Source organism: Tribolium madens, unplaced genomic scaffold (genome assembly GCF_015345945.1).
Source record: "Tribolium madens isolate multiple individuals breed KSU strain unplaced genomic scaffold, Tmad_KSU_1.1 Scaffold_96;HRSCAF=242;Tcas5.2_LG5, whole genome shotgun sequence".
Classification (NCBI taxonomy): Eukaryota; Metazoa; Arthropoda; class Insecta; order Coleoptera; family Tenebrionidae; genus Tribolium; species Tribolium madens.
In genome coordinates, this window is record NW_025401068.1 from 16,045,943 (window position 1) to 16,062,411 (window position 16,469).

The following is a 16,469-nucleotide window of genomic DNA, read 5'->3' on the forward strand; positions in this document are numbered from 1 at the left end:
GGAGTTTTAGAATTAAAATATGAATAAAAAAAATAGTGAAAACAAAAAAATTCACATTTATAATAAAAAATTTTGACTAAAATAACTCAGAAATGCTTAAAAAGCCGGTATTTATCGTTATTTGATTGTTTTTGACCTTCTGCTTTCTTTCTATGGACTTTGTTTTTCTCCTGTTTTCTTTCTACTCCTTTTTTATTCATTTCATTTTTGTCACTTTATTACGATGTTTTTGTGAAATTAAGTTTTAAAATCGAAATATGAATGAAAAGATTTGAAATAAAAAAATTACACATTCATAATCAAAACTAAAAAATTTAACAAATTTCCCCTTCTCTATTTTGTTCTACTCTTTTATCTTTTTTCCTCTTCTCTCCTCTCATTTTTTCAACTTATCATATTTTTTGTAAAAATAAGTTTTAGAATCGAAATCGGAATGAAAAGAAAAAATTTGAAGATTTTAATTTTTAATTTTGATTAAAAAAACTTAGATTAAAATTTTAAACAAGGTTATATCCTTTACCCTTGCATTTTTGGGTAATAAATCTGACAGTAGTAAAAATCTCTTTTCCACCTTGTGATATAACATACTATTATGTGTTTTTTATTTTACGTTTATAAGTTGTCTTGGTCCATGTCTCCCGGGCGCGAAGTGTGTGTATTTGGGAAAACTTCAAAATTGTTGAAACACATTTGTAAAAAATAATATATTTAACAATTAATGTAATTTTTACAGACTTCAGTACTACATGTTCAATAACAATCTAAATGCATTGGTAAAAAAAACACATGATCAGATCGAAAGATCACTTGAAGTTAATTTTTTCATCAAATGACCATGTATGAAAAAATTAACTTCTCAACCTTGGAAATTTTACGAGACATCACAATTTATTTCATTCATTCTAGTCGCGTTATAAAAGTAACAAAAACACGAACATAGCAGATGAATTTTCAACTCTTCTAACCATCAAAATCAGAAGTTGAAAAAATAAACACATTCACACAAACTTAATATAAGTTACCGACATTCGGTCAAAATATAGTGCAAGTCTTTGACGCGAAGGCCGCTATCAAATTCACATACTTGGAAAGATGCACTGAACTAAAACTTAACTAGCAATTGTCTTTTCCTAGTAGTGATGGATTCATGTTTGGTGGGGCATTTACATCATTCCGCCCATTCCACCCATACCTCCCATACCACCCATTCCACCGCTTGGAATTGGAGCTTCTTCTTTTGGTATTTCGGTGATTACTGCTTCGGCGGTAGTTAGAAGTGACGCTACACCAGATGCATCAATGAGAGCTGTGCGTACAACCTAAGCAAATTAATTAATTAATTATTACTGCCAGGAAGCTAAATAGAACTATGAAAAAAATCACGGGGTTAACCGGTGCCTCACCACGTTTACAAAACGTCATTTTTTTTGACGTTAGGTTCAATATCTACAAGTTAGAAGTTGTTTATTCATGAAAGTGTTGCTTTGTACGATTCTTTGCAAAAACATTTAAAATTTAATGTAATAAATTGGAAATGACGTTCTACCTGCAGTGTATTTATTACATCATTCTTTTCCAATGTTTTTGGATGTTGTATCTAAAACTCGGAATTTTTAGTGTACCGATTTTCTAAAGAACTGAGTAAGTTGAGAAGAAAACGGATGCAAAATCATCATAAACATAAAGAGCGTGAAAAAGTAATTTCTTACATTGAGTTTTTTTAAGGGTTTAAAACTATAGACGATCTTATGCATTTTTCCAGATAAGAAAAAAGAAAAAGTTGAAATACAAAACGTCTACAAAACAAAGTTGCATCTTACATCCTTCGAAAACAAACAATAAACGTTAAGGGGATTCTACCCTTAAACGGTAAATTTCTTGTTGACGTAGGAAAAAAATAAAGAATCGACGTGTGGAAAACAGTAAAAAAGATATTATTTCGTACAGCCGTAGGATGGATGATAGACAGGATTGTAAAAGATCCCTAAAATTGAAATTGTTGAAGTACTGAGTAAAAGAAATAATCTGAGCGAAATCTGGTGCTTGGTTTTTTACACATTTATGAATTTGATTTTGTTTTTATTTTATACAGGGTGCGCCAGAGAAAAATGCCATATAAGGTAAGATACCAGGAACATGGAAAAAATGTTAAAAAAATTTTATCTATAAAAATTTCGAAGTTATGAGGCTTTAAAGTTTGCACTTTGACTATTTATTTCTGTTGGAAAAATAATTTTCAATTTTTTTTGCAATAGGCTATTAAAAAAGGAAACAAGGAAGCTGTATCCTAAATTGTAACTCTGTTTAGTCTTATTTGTGACTTTCATTGGCAAAATTTTTGTCCTTTTACTAAATAATTGTAATAAAAAAACATATACAAAATCATCAGTATCATTAAATTGATATAAAAAATGTCAATTGTCAAAATTTTTTGACAGATAGAATTTTTTTAATATTTTTTTCATGTTCCTGGTACCTTACCTTACTTAAAAATTTTCTCTGGGGCGCGAGTTCTGGCGCACCCTGTATTTATTTCAGCCGTAATTAAATTCGAATTTAAAATTAAAGTCGTAGTTTAAAATTAGATAGTCCGAGATTTTTAAGAAACTATAAAATTCGAGTTGTCTTTAATTTTAATATTAAATTAGAAATTTTACTAAATTCAGAAATTATTATGAAGCAATTTGTCAAACTGATATTAAAATTGACAAAATGCCAAGAGAAGTGTATTCCATAAAACACGTCGTCAATCAAATCGTATTTTATAACTACATAAACATTTATTTAGACATTTTGTTAATTTTGACAATTTTCTTTAAAACAATTTTTAGATAATGTTGGAAAATTTTTTGAAAACATTAAATTATTAAATATTTTTTTTACATCTAGCTAACATACGAAATGCTATGCAACATACGTCCTCAATTAGAACGCCTACATGATAGAAAGACTTTTTTGATCGCACTGTTTTCTCTGTAATGTTAGTTTATCTAAATATGCAATTATTTTTAAATTAATATTAAAACGTTTTGATTGTTGTAAAACGATATTTCAGTTGTGACAATAATATCTACATTTTTTGCAAATTATACTTCTTTCTCTTCTTACAAACATCTCGTGTTTCCCACACAACTGCACCCACCTGAACTAATTTTCACCCAATTATTTTATTTTTATGAACTACTACAAAACAAAATATTTTTTCCAAAAATTTATTATTGTCGGACAAAATTAAGTAATTATCAGATTTAGTGCAATTTATTGACATCTTGACAATAAGCAGGAAACTAATTTGCAAGTTTTTGTACAAATGATTTAGTAAAAAATTTGTTTTTTCATTCACAATTCTTAAAAATGTCATGATAATGTCGTCACTTAAAAACAAATGACTATTGAAAATTGCCTGTTATAAAAATAAAGATTTTTATCTGACAAAATCGACATAAGCAAAAAAAAATTACTTATTACATTTTTAATAATTATTTTTAATTTTATTTATTACCTTAGAAAGGTACATACTGATGTAAAAATTGTGTTAAAACCTTAACGATGAAGTAAATATCGGGATTATTTCGCAATTATGGCATTTTTACATTTTTCAATATCTTGAAGATATATTTTGCGTATTACTTATTTACATTATTTGATAGGGGCTAACTTTTTTAAAAATTAAAGAACAAAAAAAAAATTAAGTACATTTAATTCAATAAAAATTTAATAACTACCTTTTTCGGAAAAAACAAAAATTGGGCCCCTGCATATAAGACAAATCTTTTATTAAAAAAAAAAAATAAGTAAAAATTCCAGTTAGTTTCCGAGATATTTTAGATTGTAATTCCCATAAGAAGAATCTCAAAATAATCTCAAATAATCACAATTTTATTTACAGAGTGTGATTTGTGCCATAGCAGACACAATATGTAAAGTACTAAAACAGCATTTGAATGTTTTTTTTTAATAAGATTGGCCCCATTTTTTGTAGAATAAATAAAGGCTAATTTTTATCGCTGACCCCTCACTATTTCAATTTTTTACATTAACACAACTGCATTTATGCCTGATTTCATGGAAGTTACTTAATCGTAAGGAATTATTAAAAGACGCAGAACAAAAGCAAGAAATCAACTAATAAACGAAAAATACTTGCAAATTATACCAAAAAGACTTTCAATGACGACAATAATGTTACTGTCAATGTCAAGGCCACCATCCTTTCAATTTACATTGTGATAGAATTTTTTTTCACTTTTGTGTTGGTAATGAAAAAATGAAATTGATGACGCAACGGTCTACCCTCCTGATTTTTACTATAAATTACCTTCGTTGGATCGATAATCCCTCTTTCATACATATTGACATATTCGTTATTAAGAGCATCGTAACCGTAGTCACCTTGCTGTTGTTCAACTTTGGCAACGACAGTCGCACCATCAACGCCAGCATTTTTCGCAATGGTCATGCAAGGTACTTTTAAAGCTCTCTTTACAATTTCAATTCCTGTTGAAATATATATTTAGTCAAGTTTCACCTATCGTGTAAACTTACCAATAGCCTGGTCATTATTTCCAGGTTTAAGGCCATCCAAACTACTAGAACACCTAAGCAATGCAGTACCACCTCCAGGAACAATCCCCTCTTCAACAGCTGCTCTAGTCGCATTCAAAGCATCTGTCACTCTATCCTTTTTCTCATTAACTTCAACCTCACTACTGCCTCCTACTTTCAACAAAGCAACACCTGAAGCCAATCTCGCTAAACGTTCTTGGAGTTTCTCTTTCTCATACTCGGATGTGGTATTCTCAATCTGGTCTTTAATTTGTTCAGCACGTTTAGTAATATCATCTTTTTTGCCTTTTCCTTTCAAGATTAGTGTATCATCTTTGGTGATGACAATTTCGCCAACTTGACCAAGATCAGATAGTTGAACATCTTCGAGTTTGACAATATTGGCTTCATCACCGAAGACAATACCTCCAGTTGCGATAGCCATATCATGAAGCGTAGCTTTGCGGTTATCACCAAAACCTGGGGCTTTTACAGCAGCGACTTGAAGACCAATACGCAATCGGTTGACGACTAAAGTGGTTAAAGCTTCACCATCAATGTCTTCAGCTACAATAATTAAGGGTTTCTTTTGCATGTTTGCAAGCTCCAAAGCAGGAACAATGCTTTGAACCGATGAGATTTTCTTCTCGCTGAGGAGAACTAACGCGTCTTGGTATTCCACCTTGGCACCTATTTATTACATAAAAAAGGTTTTACTTTGCTTTGCATAACTTAAAAAAAAAAAACAATAATTGTTAAATTATGAAGAAAACTAATTCTAATAATAAAATTAGTATCGTCATCACAATTTAATTTTCTTGCACATGTCCGACACCCAATCAATTACAGGACACATTAATTGGGCTCTAATATGTGCAGTATTTTGAAAACAAGATTACTCTCTTAATATACAACAGAATTTCAATTATTATACATCAAAGTGAAGGTTTTTTTAAATATAAAGGCCGATACGTTGAGATTTAAAAAAAATGTATTACCTTTAAAAAAGAAAAAAAATGCATAAATGCTGAACTTGAAAACAACTTTACTCAGTCATTTTGCAAGTAATCAATCTTCGTTTTTGTAAGATAATTTAAAAAAATATTCTATAGGCCGATGCGTTGGCATTTTTTTGAAGTGTTTAGTTTTTGAGATATTAGGGCCTATTCTGTAAATACTTATTAAAAAATAAAGGTACCTTTAAATTTAAATATTTAAACCCCCAAATTTAAATAAGGTATTTTGTATGCATAAAATTAAATGCTCATTTAAAAATATCTTTTTTAAACGGACCCTTTAAAATATTCGGCTTTCATCGTATTAAGTAGAGGAAATGTTATTATTTTGTTATAAATGAACTATTTTTGCTGGTTTTAGATGATGAGCCGACTACGAAAAAATGTCAAGCCAGTTTTATTTGTCATTTTCCGTCAAAAACGTTCAAAATGCTTAAAGAAAGATTGTCACAAATGACGAAAGCGCAGAAAGAGGTGCACATAAGGTATGCACATTTTAGATCAAACTCATTCCAAAGAATCCAAAATAAGAAAATTCAGAAAAAACAAAAAAAAAAGAGAATTGTTGAGCCTCAGTTTGTAGGCATAGCAAGAAATCGAAAACGAAAAATGTTTGGAATCCTTGGCCAGTAATATTCTTTGCTACAATAATATGGTTGACCTGGAATATAAAGAGTGTTCTTCTGGGGGAAAAATAATTTTAATATGTGCACAGTCAATAATTACAATCGCAACTTCATTAACAGGAAATTTTACCCAAATATTAATTAATCCTTGAATAATTGCATTGGTCACCTCATTAATATTCCTACTTAAATTAGGCTAGCTCTGTGACATCGAGTAACTATGTCCTATTCAAGTAAGGTAACTACCATGCCCAAAAAAGTACAATGCACTTAAAACTCTAAGGTGCACTGGTATTCTAGTATTTCGTTGTGCTCTTTGCATTGACTAAATATTAAAAACAAAATTTATTTAAACAAAATAAAAGCATCATTCCAAGTACATAAATAGATTTGTGGTATCCCGTAATTGACGCTGATAAATTCTACAAATGCTACCCACAAAGTACCCTTTAAAAATTAAGCATTTAAAGGTGAAAAATAAAGGGGGTATTTAAAATTTTAACAGGAAAGATACATACAGAATAGCATCGAAATATTAAATGTGATTTAAAATTTTAAACACCCTTTAAAATTTAAAAGTGTATGTTTAAAATTGTATGTTTACAGAATAGGCCCTATTGTGATTGATGAAAAAGTCACGATATTTAACGGTAGACCTAAAGATTCGTTTTAAAGTTTTGGTATTTATTACAAAATATTAATTCTTAACAAATTCAACAAACACCATGTAATAAAATACTGTTGTTTTTTTGTTGTTTAAGCTTGTTTCGAGAGCGTATACAAAAAAGTGCATTACTTTTAAAAAAATGCTCGCCAGAAGTCTAAAACAAATAGTTTTTTAGTCTGGCAACTATGAAAAAAATCATTGGACAGATCGTTTTAAATGTTAAATGTGGTCAATGGCAAAAAATTGCAATGGAAAACAAACACACTTTTAAACTAAAAAAAAAAAAAACCTAGCTAAAAAAAATCATAAATGCCCCTCCAAAGAATATGAATTTTATATTGCGCATTGTAAATTTGATATTTAGATGTACAGCCACGGAGTTTTGGACGATTTGTCATTCGGTTGACATAAAATGTAAAACTGACTTTATGTGCAATTTTTTTTGATTTTTGTAGCTAAATAAAAATGACAATAAATCAAAATAATAATAAAATAATAATAACAATGTAAAAAACGTACTGCAACTGCTGGCATTATTGTATGTATTAGGAAATCGACGCCAAAAATAAATTTCAACTAAAACTTTCAAATTTTAGACCCAAACATCAACCATAATGACACTAAAGCGCGGCTTACATTGATATTTTTTGAACTGACATAACTTGATGTCCAAAATTTCGTGTCCACAATTGCATACATTTGTAATTTTTCCGATTGTAAAAATTTTAATTTATGGAATATTACAGGGTGCGCCAGAACTTGCGCCCCAGAGAAAAATGCCATATAAGGTATCAAGAACATGGAAAAAATGTTTAAAAAAATGTATCTATAAAAAGTTGAGGGCTTAAATTTTGTACTTTGACTTCATTTACTTCTGTTGGAAACATAATTTTCCAAGTTTTTTTGCTATAAGTTATTAAAAGAGGGAACAAAGAAGCTGTATTCTAAATTGTTCAATTTTATTTGTGGCTTTTATTCGCAAAATTTTTGTACCATTACTAAATAATTGTAAAAAAAACATATACAGTATTATTAAATAGACATAAAAAATGTCAAATGCCAAAAAATAAATGTCAAAATTATTTGACAGACAGAATTTTTTAAACATTTTTTCCATGTTCCTGGTATCTTGTCTTACTTGAAATTTTTCTCTGGGACGCGAGTTATGGCGCATCCTGTATGTCTTGTTACGCCATATAAAAATTTAATTTCTATTGAAAATGCAACCTGTGAGCTTTCTAATTTGTAAATATGTACAACCTATTAGCCAGATAGAATAATTATGATTAGATTATTTTTTATTAAAGTCTAAAAGTCAAAACAATATTTAGCTTTTTAAGAAATTTCTGGGGCAACTTCAACACAATTCAAGGGATAAAAATATTATCGAAATGATCTTTAACTTTTATTACAATTTATTCAGAGTTTCGACCTTGTCTAGGGTGTATTGCTGGTTGCTTTTGAAAAAGAATAATAAGTACCTTTTGATGTATTCACAAAGTAGGGAGAAATATAACCGCGGTCAAATTTAAACCCTTCAATAACTTCAAGCTCATCGTGTAGAGTTTTCCCATCTTTGACCGTGATTACGCCTTCTTTGCCCACTTTCTTCATAGCATCGGCGATTAAATTCCCCACTGACTTATCTCCATTTGCCGAAATTGTGGCAACTTGGCAAATCTCCTCAGGTGTGGTGACAGGTTTCGACAAGGTTTTCAAAGTTTCAGTGATCTTTTCAACCGCTAACATGATGCCTTTACGAATTTCAACCGGATTAGCCCCTTTGCCAAGATTTTCAAAGCCTTCTTTAGCAATAGACCGGGCTAAAACTGTAGCTGTGGTGGTCCCATCCCCGGCCTCTTCATTCGTATTATTAGCAACGTCTTGTACCAGTCGAGCGCCGATATTCTGGAATTTGTCTTTCAGTTCCACGCCTTTGGCAACAGTGACGCCGTCTTTGGTGATTTTTGGGGAGCCCCACGACTGTTCAATGATCACATTGCGGCCCTGGAACGGAATGGGTTAAATGGGGCTGTTTGAATGGAATAGTTACCTTAGGACCCATGGTAACTGCCACAGCGTCTGCTAGAACATCGACGCCTTGGAGCATCAAGGCTCGGACTTCGGGGCCGAATCGGACGTCTTTTGCGTACCAACGCTGGATTTGGGAGAGTTTGTTGGCTTTGTGGAGGGCGACTGAGCGCATGGTTGACGGTAAGCGATACATCTAAAAAATTATTCAAATTAAATTGACGTTTGAGTGAAAATTTTAAACAAAATCCACAGCTTACTATTATGATATAAAATGGCCGATGAGTGTGACATAACCTTCAAACTGTAAAAATTCAATTTTACAATTTTATCCCAATTTTACAACTTAACTGAATGAAACATTACGCAAATTAGGATACTACACACGATACTGTATTAATTTTGAGGACTCAATAGACGGTTTTTTTGCACGTGTGTGTTTCATGAGAAGTCAAATTTCTATGAAAAATTTTAGGATTTAGGATTTAAAAGTTGAACTAATTGAAATGTGTTAATTACTGCAACGTTTCTTACCTTAAAAGATCCAATAACAGCACAAACTTAGAATATAAAAAATTATTTGCCGGCTCGTTCGCCTGCGATCACGTTTTTAGAAATTCTAGAAAAGAGATATGTCACTCACTTATCGTAGGTTGTGTTGCAACTTTTCACCGAAAGATGGTACCTCATTAAAGAAATCTTTATTACAAACCTAGAGCTTTTTAAGTTTAAATACAGAAGTAAGAATAGAAAGGACTTCACCTGACTGCAATTTTTAAATTTTTTTAAATTGCAGTTGTGTATTTTGGTAGATTTTTTTTTTTTTAATTTTTGTGTGCGACATCTGTTGGTCTATTTACGAATCAAAACAAAATGTGTATTTTCAAAGCGTCCAGAATTTTCTTCTTATCCGAAGGGAGCTCAAAGTTCAAGTATTTTAATTAATAGTTTATTGAAAATTAGTGGTGTAAAACTAATCTTACAAAAAAATAGCAAACGCAGTCTTTTGTTAAAAAAAATGTGCTAATAGTATATTACTCAACACGCATATAATGATGCCAGATTTTAATTAATTTAATTCCTTAAAAGTCAAATTGTGTTCATGACCACCATTGTGGTTGGCAACCAACATTACAATTGCCGCACAATAATGACAAATCGGTGATTTATGATAAGTCCAAGATGACTATAATACAGGTTGTTTCGTTTTTATTGTTACAAATTTAAACAGAAAACAGAATATTCAATTTTATTTATTTTTCAATTGTATCAGTTCTACAACTAGAAAAATATGATCTATGTTTACAATTCTTAAAATCACTTTGCAAAATGCCAAAATGTTTTAGATATAATATACTAAATAGCTACTTTGTAATTAATAATAATATCTTGAATTAACATAATATGTAAATATAATTGTATAAGTACTATGCCCAGGATGTTCCTATAAAAGTAGAAACACTTCCAAAATTTGCCAAAAGTTTTGTCAATTTTTTATTAAAAAAACTGTAAACTTTTTTTAATTAAGTGACGAAAAACATTTTTTCAAAAATCGATTTGAAAGTAGCAATTAATAAAAATCAAGCAAGTTTAAGAGAAATGTTTCCACAAAATGTTCAAATCTATTTACGAAAACACTACTTTTTTTATCTAAAATCTAAATAACTAAAATTCTAAATGCAAATATTAAGGAATCGCTTCCTTAATTTGCAAACCTAAAATAAGTTGGACGGATTGTTGGACGCAAATTAAGAGATTTAGAAAACTCTTAATTAAAAAAAAAAAACAAAAAACACAAACTAAACATAAACTTAATTAAATACAATAAATGGGTGATAACTTACAACATAATAAAATATAACTACGAGTATAAGTGACAATGTGATGTTAATTTTTTAGAAAATGATAATAGTATGGAATTAACTGAAATAACATTATAGATTTGACAAAATAACTAAAAAATCATCTATCTACTAGTATCACACAATAATTATTCTACCTTATAATGAGTATACTCATTAAATTAGTGATGTATGAAGATACAATAACAAAAATAAATAAAATCATTTTCAAGTATTATTTTCTTAAGTTCCACTTTTTAACTAAATATTAATCAAAATACTTTCTACAGCTGCACTCAAAGGGCATTAAATGTTATTTATTTACTAAAAAACCTAGCCCTACTGGAATGTATGGTATGGATGGTCTCATTAAAAACTAAAAAAACTTAATAAGTATTTTATAGATACAAAAAGTGCTAAATGCGGCTAATACTAGGTACGACTCTACAAAATAGTTACCACACCCACCCGATAATTTCTTCGATAAATATCAATTTTTGCTTTATTGATATAAAATGTTATATATCAACTTTACAAACATATCATTTCCAAAAATTATTCGTTTTTGTGTGGTAAACTTCCAATGGTTCTAAAAAAAACTATTAAGTACGAATATTAAAGCTTCAACCAACAATAAATCCAAATATTATTAAAAATAATAAATTTGAGTAAATTACATAGAGTATTTGCAAGAAAGATTGTGAAATTATATTAAAACAATTAGGTGTACAGGGTGTTCCATTTTTATAGTAACAAATTTAAACAGGTGATAGAATAATTCCATTTATTTTCAAGCGAATAAAAATGTTTTTGAGCCAAAACTTATTTTTTTCACAAAATTTTGCTAAAATACCCAAATTAGGGGTCAAAAACGAAATTAGTTTCGCCTTTCTCAAGTAAAATTTTACCCAAATGGGTCAAAAAATTAGCAAAGCAAGTTGAAAATTTTATATTGTTTGGTATATATTTAGGATTAAAAGAACTCTAACTATTTTTGATGAAGTTTCTTGCTACCAACAAAATTTTAAATTCTACTGTTTTTTACAAAAAAAAGTTCATTTACGTTTTTGCGATACAGCTAACCCTTTTTGTGTTAAATTTTTTAATATGCATGTTACACTTGTTTTGTTGTGTCTTTTACCGAAAAAACAATGGTTAACTTGGTCGAAAATCAAACTTTTGCTTTTTTAAACGTTTTAGCATGTTTTTAAGATAAATACTCATATTTTGAATAAGACTTCATCGAGACAAGATAAAAAATCACTAAATTAAATCGAATACTATGTTAGTTTTCACTTCCTCATGTGTTTAAGAAAGTTCTTCAGCCAGAAATGCAATTATTTTGCAAAATTTTGTCCAAACCAATCGAAAAGTCCATAAAAATTGTGCTATTTTTGCTTTTTCAAGCTAATAAACTGTGTTTTTTTCGTTAAAACAGACTAAAACTTACCAAATTAGATCGGAAATGATAATATTTTTGACGTTTCAATTATTTTTGAACCTTTTTAGTATATAATTTTGTTCAAAAAGGCCCAAAAATTACCAAATTAGATCGAAAATTATGCTATTTTTGACATTTTCGAGAGTAAAAGAATGTTTTTCAACTACAAACTTTTTTTCGCAACATTTCGCTAAAATGGGCCACAAAATCTAAAACTAGACAAACTAGATTCAAATTACCGTTCTATTTCAGTTTGTTTTACTGGATTTATTTTGGTGACCTAAAAACCTACTTTTTCTCGAAAAAAAAATATTCACAAGCAAAAAACCACCATGTGCACCTTTTAAAACGTTTAACATGTTTTTGAAATAAAAGATTTTGCAAAATTTTGGCAAAAAATGACCAAATTTGGTCGAAAATATTATTCTTTTTGACTTTTTCAGATAAAAATTACGCTTTTCCTTTGCGACATTTTGCTCAAGTAAGCCGAGAAATCTCTTAATTAGATACAAAATGGTGTTTTTTTGCTTATTAAGTAAAAATCCAATTGTTTTTGATACCCAAAATGCCCAAAAATTAATTAGGCAAAAAATTGTATTAATTCCATTTATTTTCAAGCGAACAAAAACGTTTTTGAGCCAAAACTGATTTTTTTCACAAAATTTTGCTAAAATACCCAAATTAGGGGTCGCAAACGAAATTAGTTTTGCCTTTTTCAAATAAAATTTCACCCAAATGGGCCAAAAAATTAGCAAATTAAGCTGAAAATGGTATATTGTTTGGTATTAAAAGAACTCCTAACTATTTTTGCTGAAGTTTCTTGCCATTTTCAGCAAAAAAAAATTAAATTCCATAGTTTTTCACAAAAAAAAGTTCTTTTACGTTTTTTCCTTTACAAAACATTTTTTGATACATGGTTATAGGAAACTTTTGTCTTAAAATTGAATATTCTTTTTACCTATTCAAATTTGTAACAATAAAAACGGCAACACCCTGTATAATAAAAACATAATTATATTAGTAATAAGTAGGGAGAAGCTTTTAAAATTGCACAGCTTCCCGACTAGTTATAAAGATAAAACGTAAAATTAGAACGAATTATTTGGATCGTTTTTTTTGTTAGGACTCGAAGACATGGCTGGATTATCGTAGGCATAGTCCAAAGTGCTGTCTTCTGCCGGTCTTCGACTTATTGATGTTGTCACTGTAACTGGACTATGTCCAGAGTGAGTAGATTCGGGGGAAATTTCCAGTCTTAAATCAGGTTTTTCGTTTTTAACTTGATTTGAAGCGGGTGTGGATTTATTCTGGACTGAATCAGCCTTCTAAAAAACAACGATAATGAATTGTTCACCTATATTTTTACTCTTACTTTGGAAAATAATTTGTTTTTGATTGTTGTTAATGTAATGTTTTTCTTTTTCTTCCATCTGTACATTTGAAAAATCAAAACTGATGCCAGGATAACAAGCATTAAACAGACTAAAGTGAGAGTGACTGTAACCATGTGGGAAAGCTGTTGAACAGTTGCTGAAATTTTTTTAATAAAAATGAAAATGTTAAATGTGGATTACAATAGCAAACCTCGGAGGTTCTGGTCTCCATTTCCATTGTTCTCTTTTTGTACATAACGAGAATCGTGGATGTAATCTAAAAATGAACTCAAAATATCATAAATACAGAATTTAGCAATTATGATGTGTTTGTGAATTTTTTTTCAGGTAATTATTGACTTTTATTTTTACTGTTTAAGCAATTATATTTGCTATTGTTATTGAAATACCTATTAAAAAGTTTTAAATGAAAAATTCTTAACAAATGACTGATTAAACAAAAGTTAGTTAATTAGTTATCAGGTGAATGAAAAGTATGGAACCAAATGTTTTTTGATTAAACTATTTATTTTTTTGATGATAAAGTGCTATAAAAATGTGGTTTTTCAAATTTTGTTTGTGAGTTCTATAAAAAAATACTTTTTTTTAATATCAATGCACTATAAAACCATTTTTCTTTTGCAGGTTATGATCTATTTTATATTTAATTTTTACATAAATTGCAATTTTGACAAAAAAATCACTTAAAACTTAATAATACCAAAACAAAATTTTTATATTACTTTAATTTATATTAATTATTATTTTCTGGAGACAAATGATTTAAAAAATGCTTGGCTCCATACTTTATATTCACCCTGTATATTTTACAAGATCGATAATTTTATCTACGTGAAGGTACGTTGTTCAAAATTCATAAATTAAATTTACATTGTTAATTATGTACATTAATCTACACAGCGTGTCACACCTAAAACTTGCCAACTTAATCTAATAAGTTCATCTAACAAGATTCTTGCTTAGACTTTTAAAAAATAATTTAAGCCTTACTGATGAGAATTGTGCAATAAAAAAACAAATAAAATGTTTTGTTACGTAATATTTAGTATTTTAAAATCACGAAAAAACAATAAATGTTTACATAACCAACATATTTTAATCACTTTGGTAACAACTCTAACACCAAATTTTTTTACTTTTATGCATATTTATGCACCGCAAAATCTCTAAAATTTCTCTTAACACATAGCTAAAACTCTAAATTAGATGGAATTTCAATGTAAAACAAAAAATTCTGCTTTCAAAAATATTTAATCTAATTAATCTCAAATGTTAATTTATTTCGATTGTCAGTTGTCACATGTAAAGAAATTCCATACACACACGTTGTATAAACTTTTGGATTTTTATTTATTTTTTTAATTCGAAATAGTTTTCCGGTGAGTAATTACTAATTATGCTTTAAAAATAATCTTTAAGAAACAATACTTGCTGATATCCTTGAAATTTCCCCAAAGTCTGAATAATATCCACATAGATGTTTAAATACGAATAATATGCTAATAGAGAGTATTTTAGCTAAAATTTCAAATGATTTTCTTAATCAATTATAAAATTTTGGTTTTATATTGAAACACTCAGGAAAAACAAATTCTTAATAGACTGAAGCAACAAAATAAAATAATGATTTTAATAAATTAATATCAATTAATCGTCTGTCCTAATCATTAATTAACAAAAAATGTTGCCATTTATTTAAGGGGTGTTTAAACTACAATGCAATTTTTCAATATTTTTAATCTATTTATGACATAAAAAAATGATTACGTGGGCATAATTTTTATTGTTACGTTTATTAATGAGTACTGCTAAGTACTATTTTGGGTATGTAAAAATTGATTACATTCCATATTGATGATGAACAATACAAAAATAACAATGAAAACGGTTATTAATTGTACGGTCATGAATTTTTTCATGCCCATGCTCTTAATTATGCAAAATACAAAAATGTAACGTATTAATTGACATAATTTTTTATGCATGATGAGTTAGCGTTAGAATTTTGAATTATGCTGTCAATAAATGAATTTTTCAGCATCACAAACTAATCAAAAATTTTGAGAAGTAAACTAAGATAAGTGATTTATACAACAATTGCTGTTTATTCCATCAAAATAATTCTTTTGACTCAACCTGATGGTAAAATACAAAACAGTAAGTTTTGTATTTATTCTTAAAAATACAGGGTGTGTCAGAAATCGCGGCCATGAGAAAAATTTCTAGATAAAGTACCAGAAACATGGAAAAAATTCTGTTTGTCAAAAAAATTAACATTTTTTTTGACATTTTTTTGTGTCTATTTAATCATACTTTTTATAATTGTTTAGTAAAGGTACAAAAATTTTGCCAACAAAAGCCCCAAATAACATTAAACAAAGTTACAATTTATGATACAACTTCTTCTTTTTGTAGCCTGTAGCAAAAAAACTTGAAAAATTATTTTTTCTACAGAACTACTAATTTACTACTAATTTCTAACATTTAATACTAATTTCTAACATTATTTTATTTTTGAAAATTCAAGTATTTCTTGGAAATTTTCAAGACACCTATTTTTTGTAAAGTGCTTTCTTTTTAAATACGACAAACGGTTATTAAGAAAAGTTGTTTAAAATTAACATCTGGACCCGTATACCAAATTTCAAAATTACCGCCCAACTTTGATTTTTAATTTTTTTATGTTTATTTCGCAAATCAAAGAATTTTATTTTATTATTAATAAAAATTTCACAAAATTTTCCAAAAAAAATTGAATTTTTTAAAAATTTTTACAATTTTTTATAAAAAAAATTAAAATCATATCTAAATATTTGCCACATAAAAGGCACTTTACTTTACAAAAAAATAAGTTTTTTTTTTAATTTTCAAGGTACCTATACTTAATTTTTTTAAACTAGAATTTGTA

The 16,469-nt window shown here is 28.5% G+C and overlaps 2 protein-coding genes across 3 annotated transcripts in view; both read right to left on the bottom strand.

The window, feature by feature from the left end:
• Window positions 1–685: 685 nt before the first annotated feature.
• Window positions 686–9,544, bottom strand: LOC123012964 (heat shock protein 60A). Of its 2 annotated transcripts, none has more exons than XM_044411215.1 (6): window positions 9,420–9,544; window positions 8,908–9,081; window positions 8,336–8,861; window positions 4,546–5,235; window positions 4,319–4,497; window positions 686–1,319 (listed from the first exon to the last, which is right to left on the bottom strand). In XM_044411215.1, exons 2-6 carry the CDS (start codon window positions 9,079–9,081, stop codon window positions 1,164–1,166), a joined length of 1,725 nt encoding a protein of 574 aa, XP_044267150.1. In that variant the 5' UTR covers window positions 9,420–9,544; the 3' UTR covers window positions 686–1,163. The 2 variants fall into 2 exon arrangements, with proteins under 2 accessions (XP_044267150.1, XP_044267151.1); XM_044411216.1 differs by lacking the exon at window positions 9,420–9,544 and adding an exon at window positions 9,146–9,270.
• A 2,675-nt stretch (window positions 9,545–12,219) lies between these two features.
• The window catches only part of LOC123012911 (protein grindelwald), a 5,728-nt gene continuing 1,478 nt past the window's right edge, over window positions 12,220–16,469 (bottom strand). The window contains exons 2-4 of the mRNA XM_044411140.1: window positions 13,752–13,817; window positions 13,540–13,697; window positions 12,220–13,492 (exon numbers count right to left, since the gene is read on the bottom strand). Of these exons, the coding sequence (XP_044267075.1) occupies window positions 13,256–13,492; window positions 13,540–13,697; window positions 13,752–13,817 (461 nt within the window). The 3' untranslated portion in view covers window positions 12,220–13,255. The remainder of the gene's footprint in view (window positions 13,493–13,539; window positions 13,698–13,751; window positions 13,818–16,469) is intronic.

What these genes read in the sequence shown, in the direction of transcription:
- LOC123012964 (XM_044411215.1), bottom strand. Translation starts at nt 9,081, where the DNA reads ATGTATCGCTTACCGTCAACCATGCGCTCAGTCGCCCTCCACAAAGCC. An exon ending in CTTTGTGAATACATCAAAAG is followed by an intron (nt 5,236 to 8,335) that starts GTACTTATTATT and finishes TGTAATAAATAG; the next exon opens with GTGCCAAGGTGGAATACCAA. An exon ending in GGATTATCGATCCAACGAAG is followed by an intron (nt 1,320 to 4,318) that starts GTAATTTATAGT and finishes TAATTTGCTTAG; the next exon opens with GTTGTACGCACAGCTCTCAT.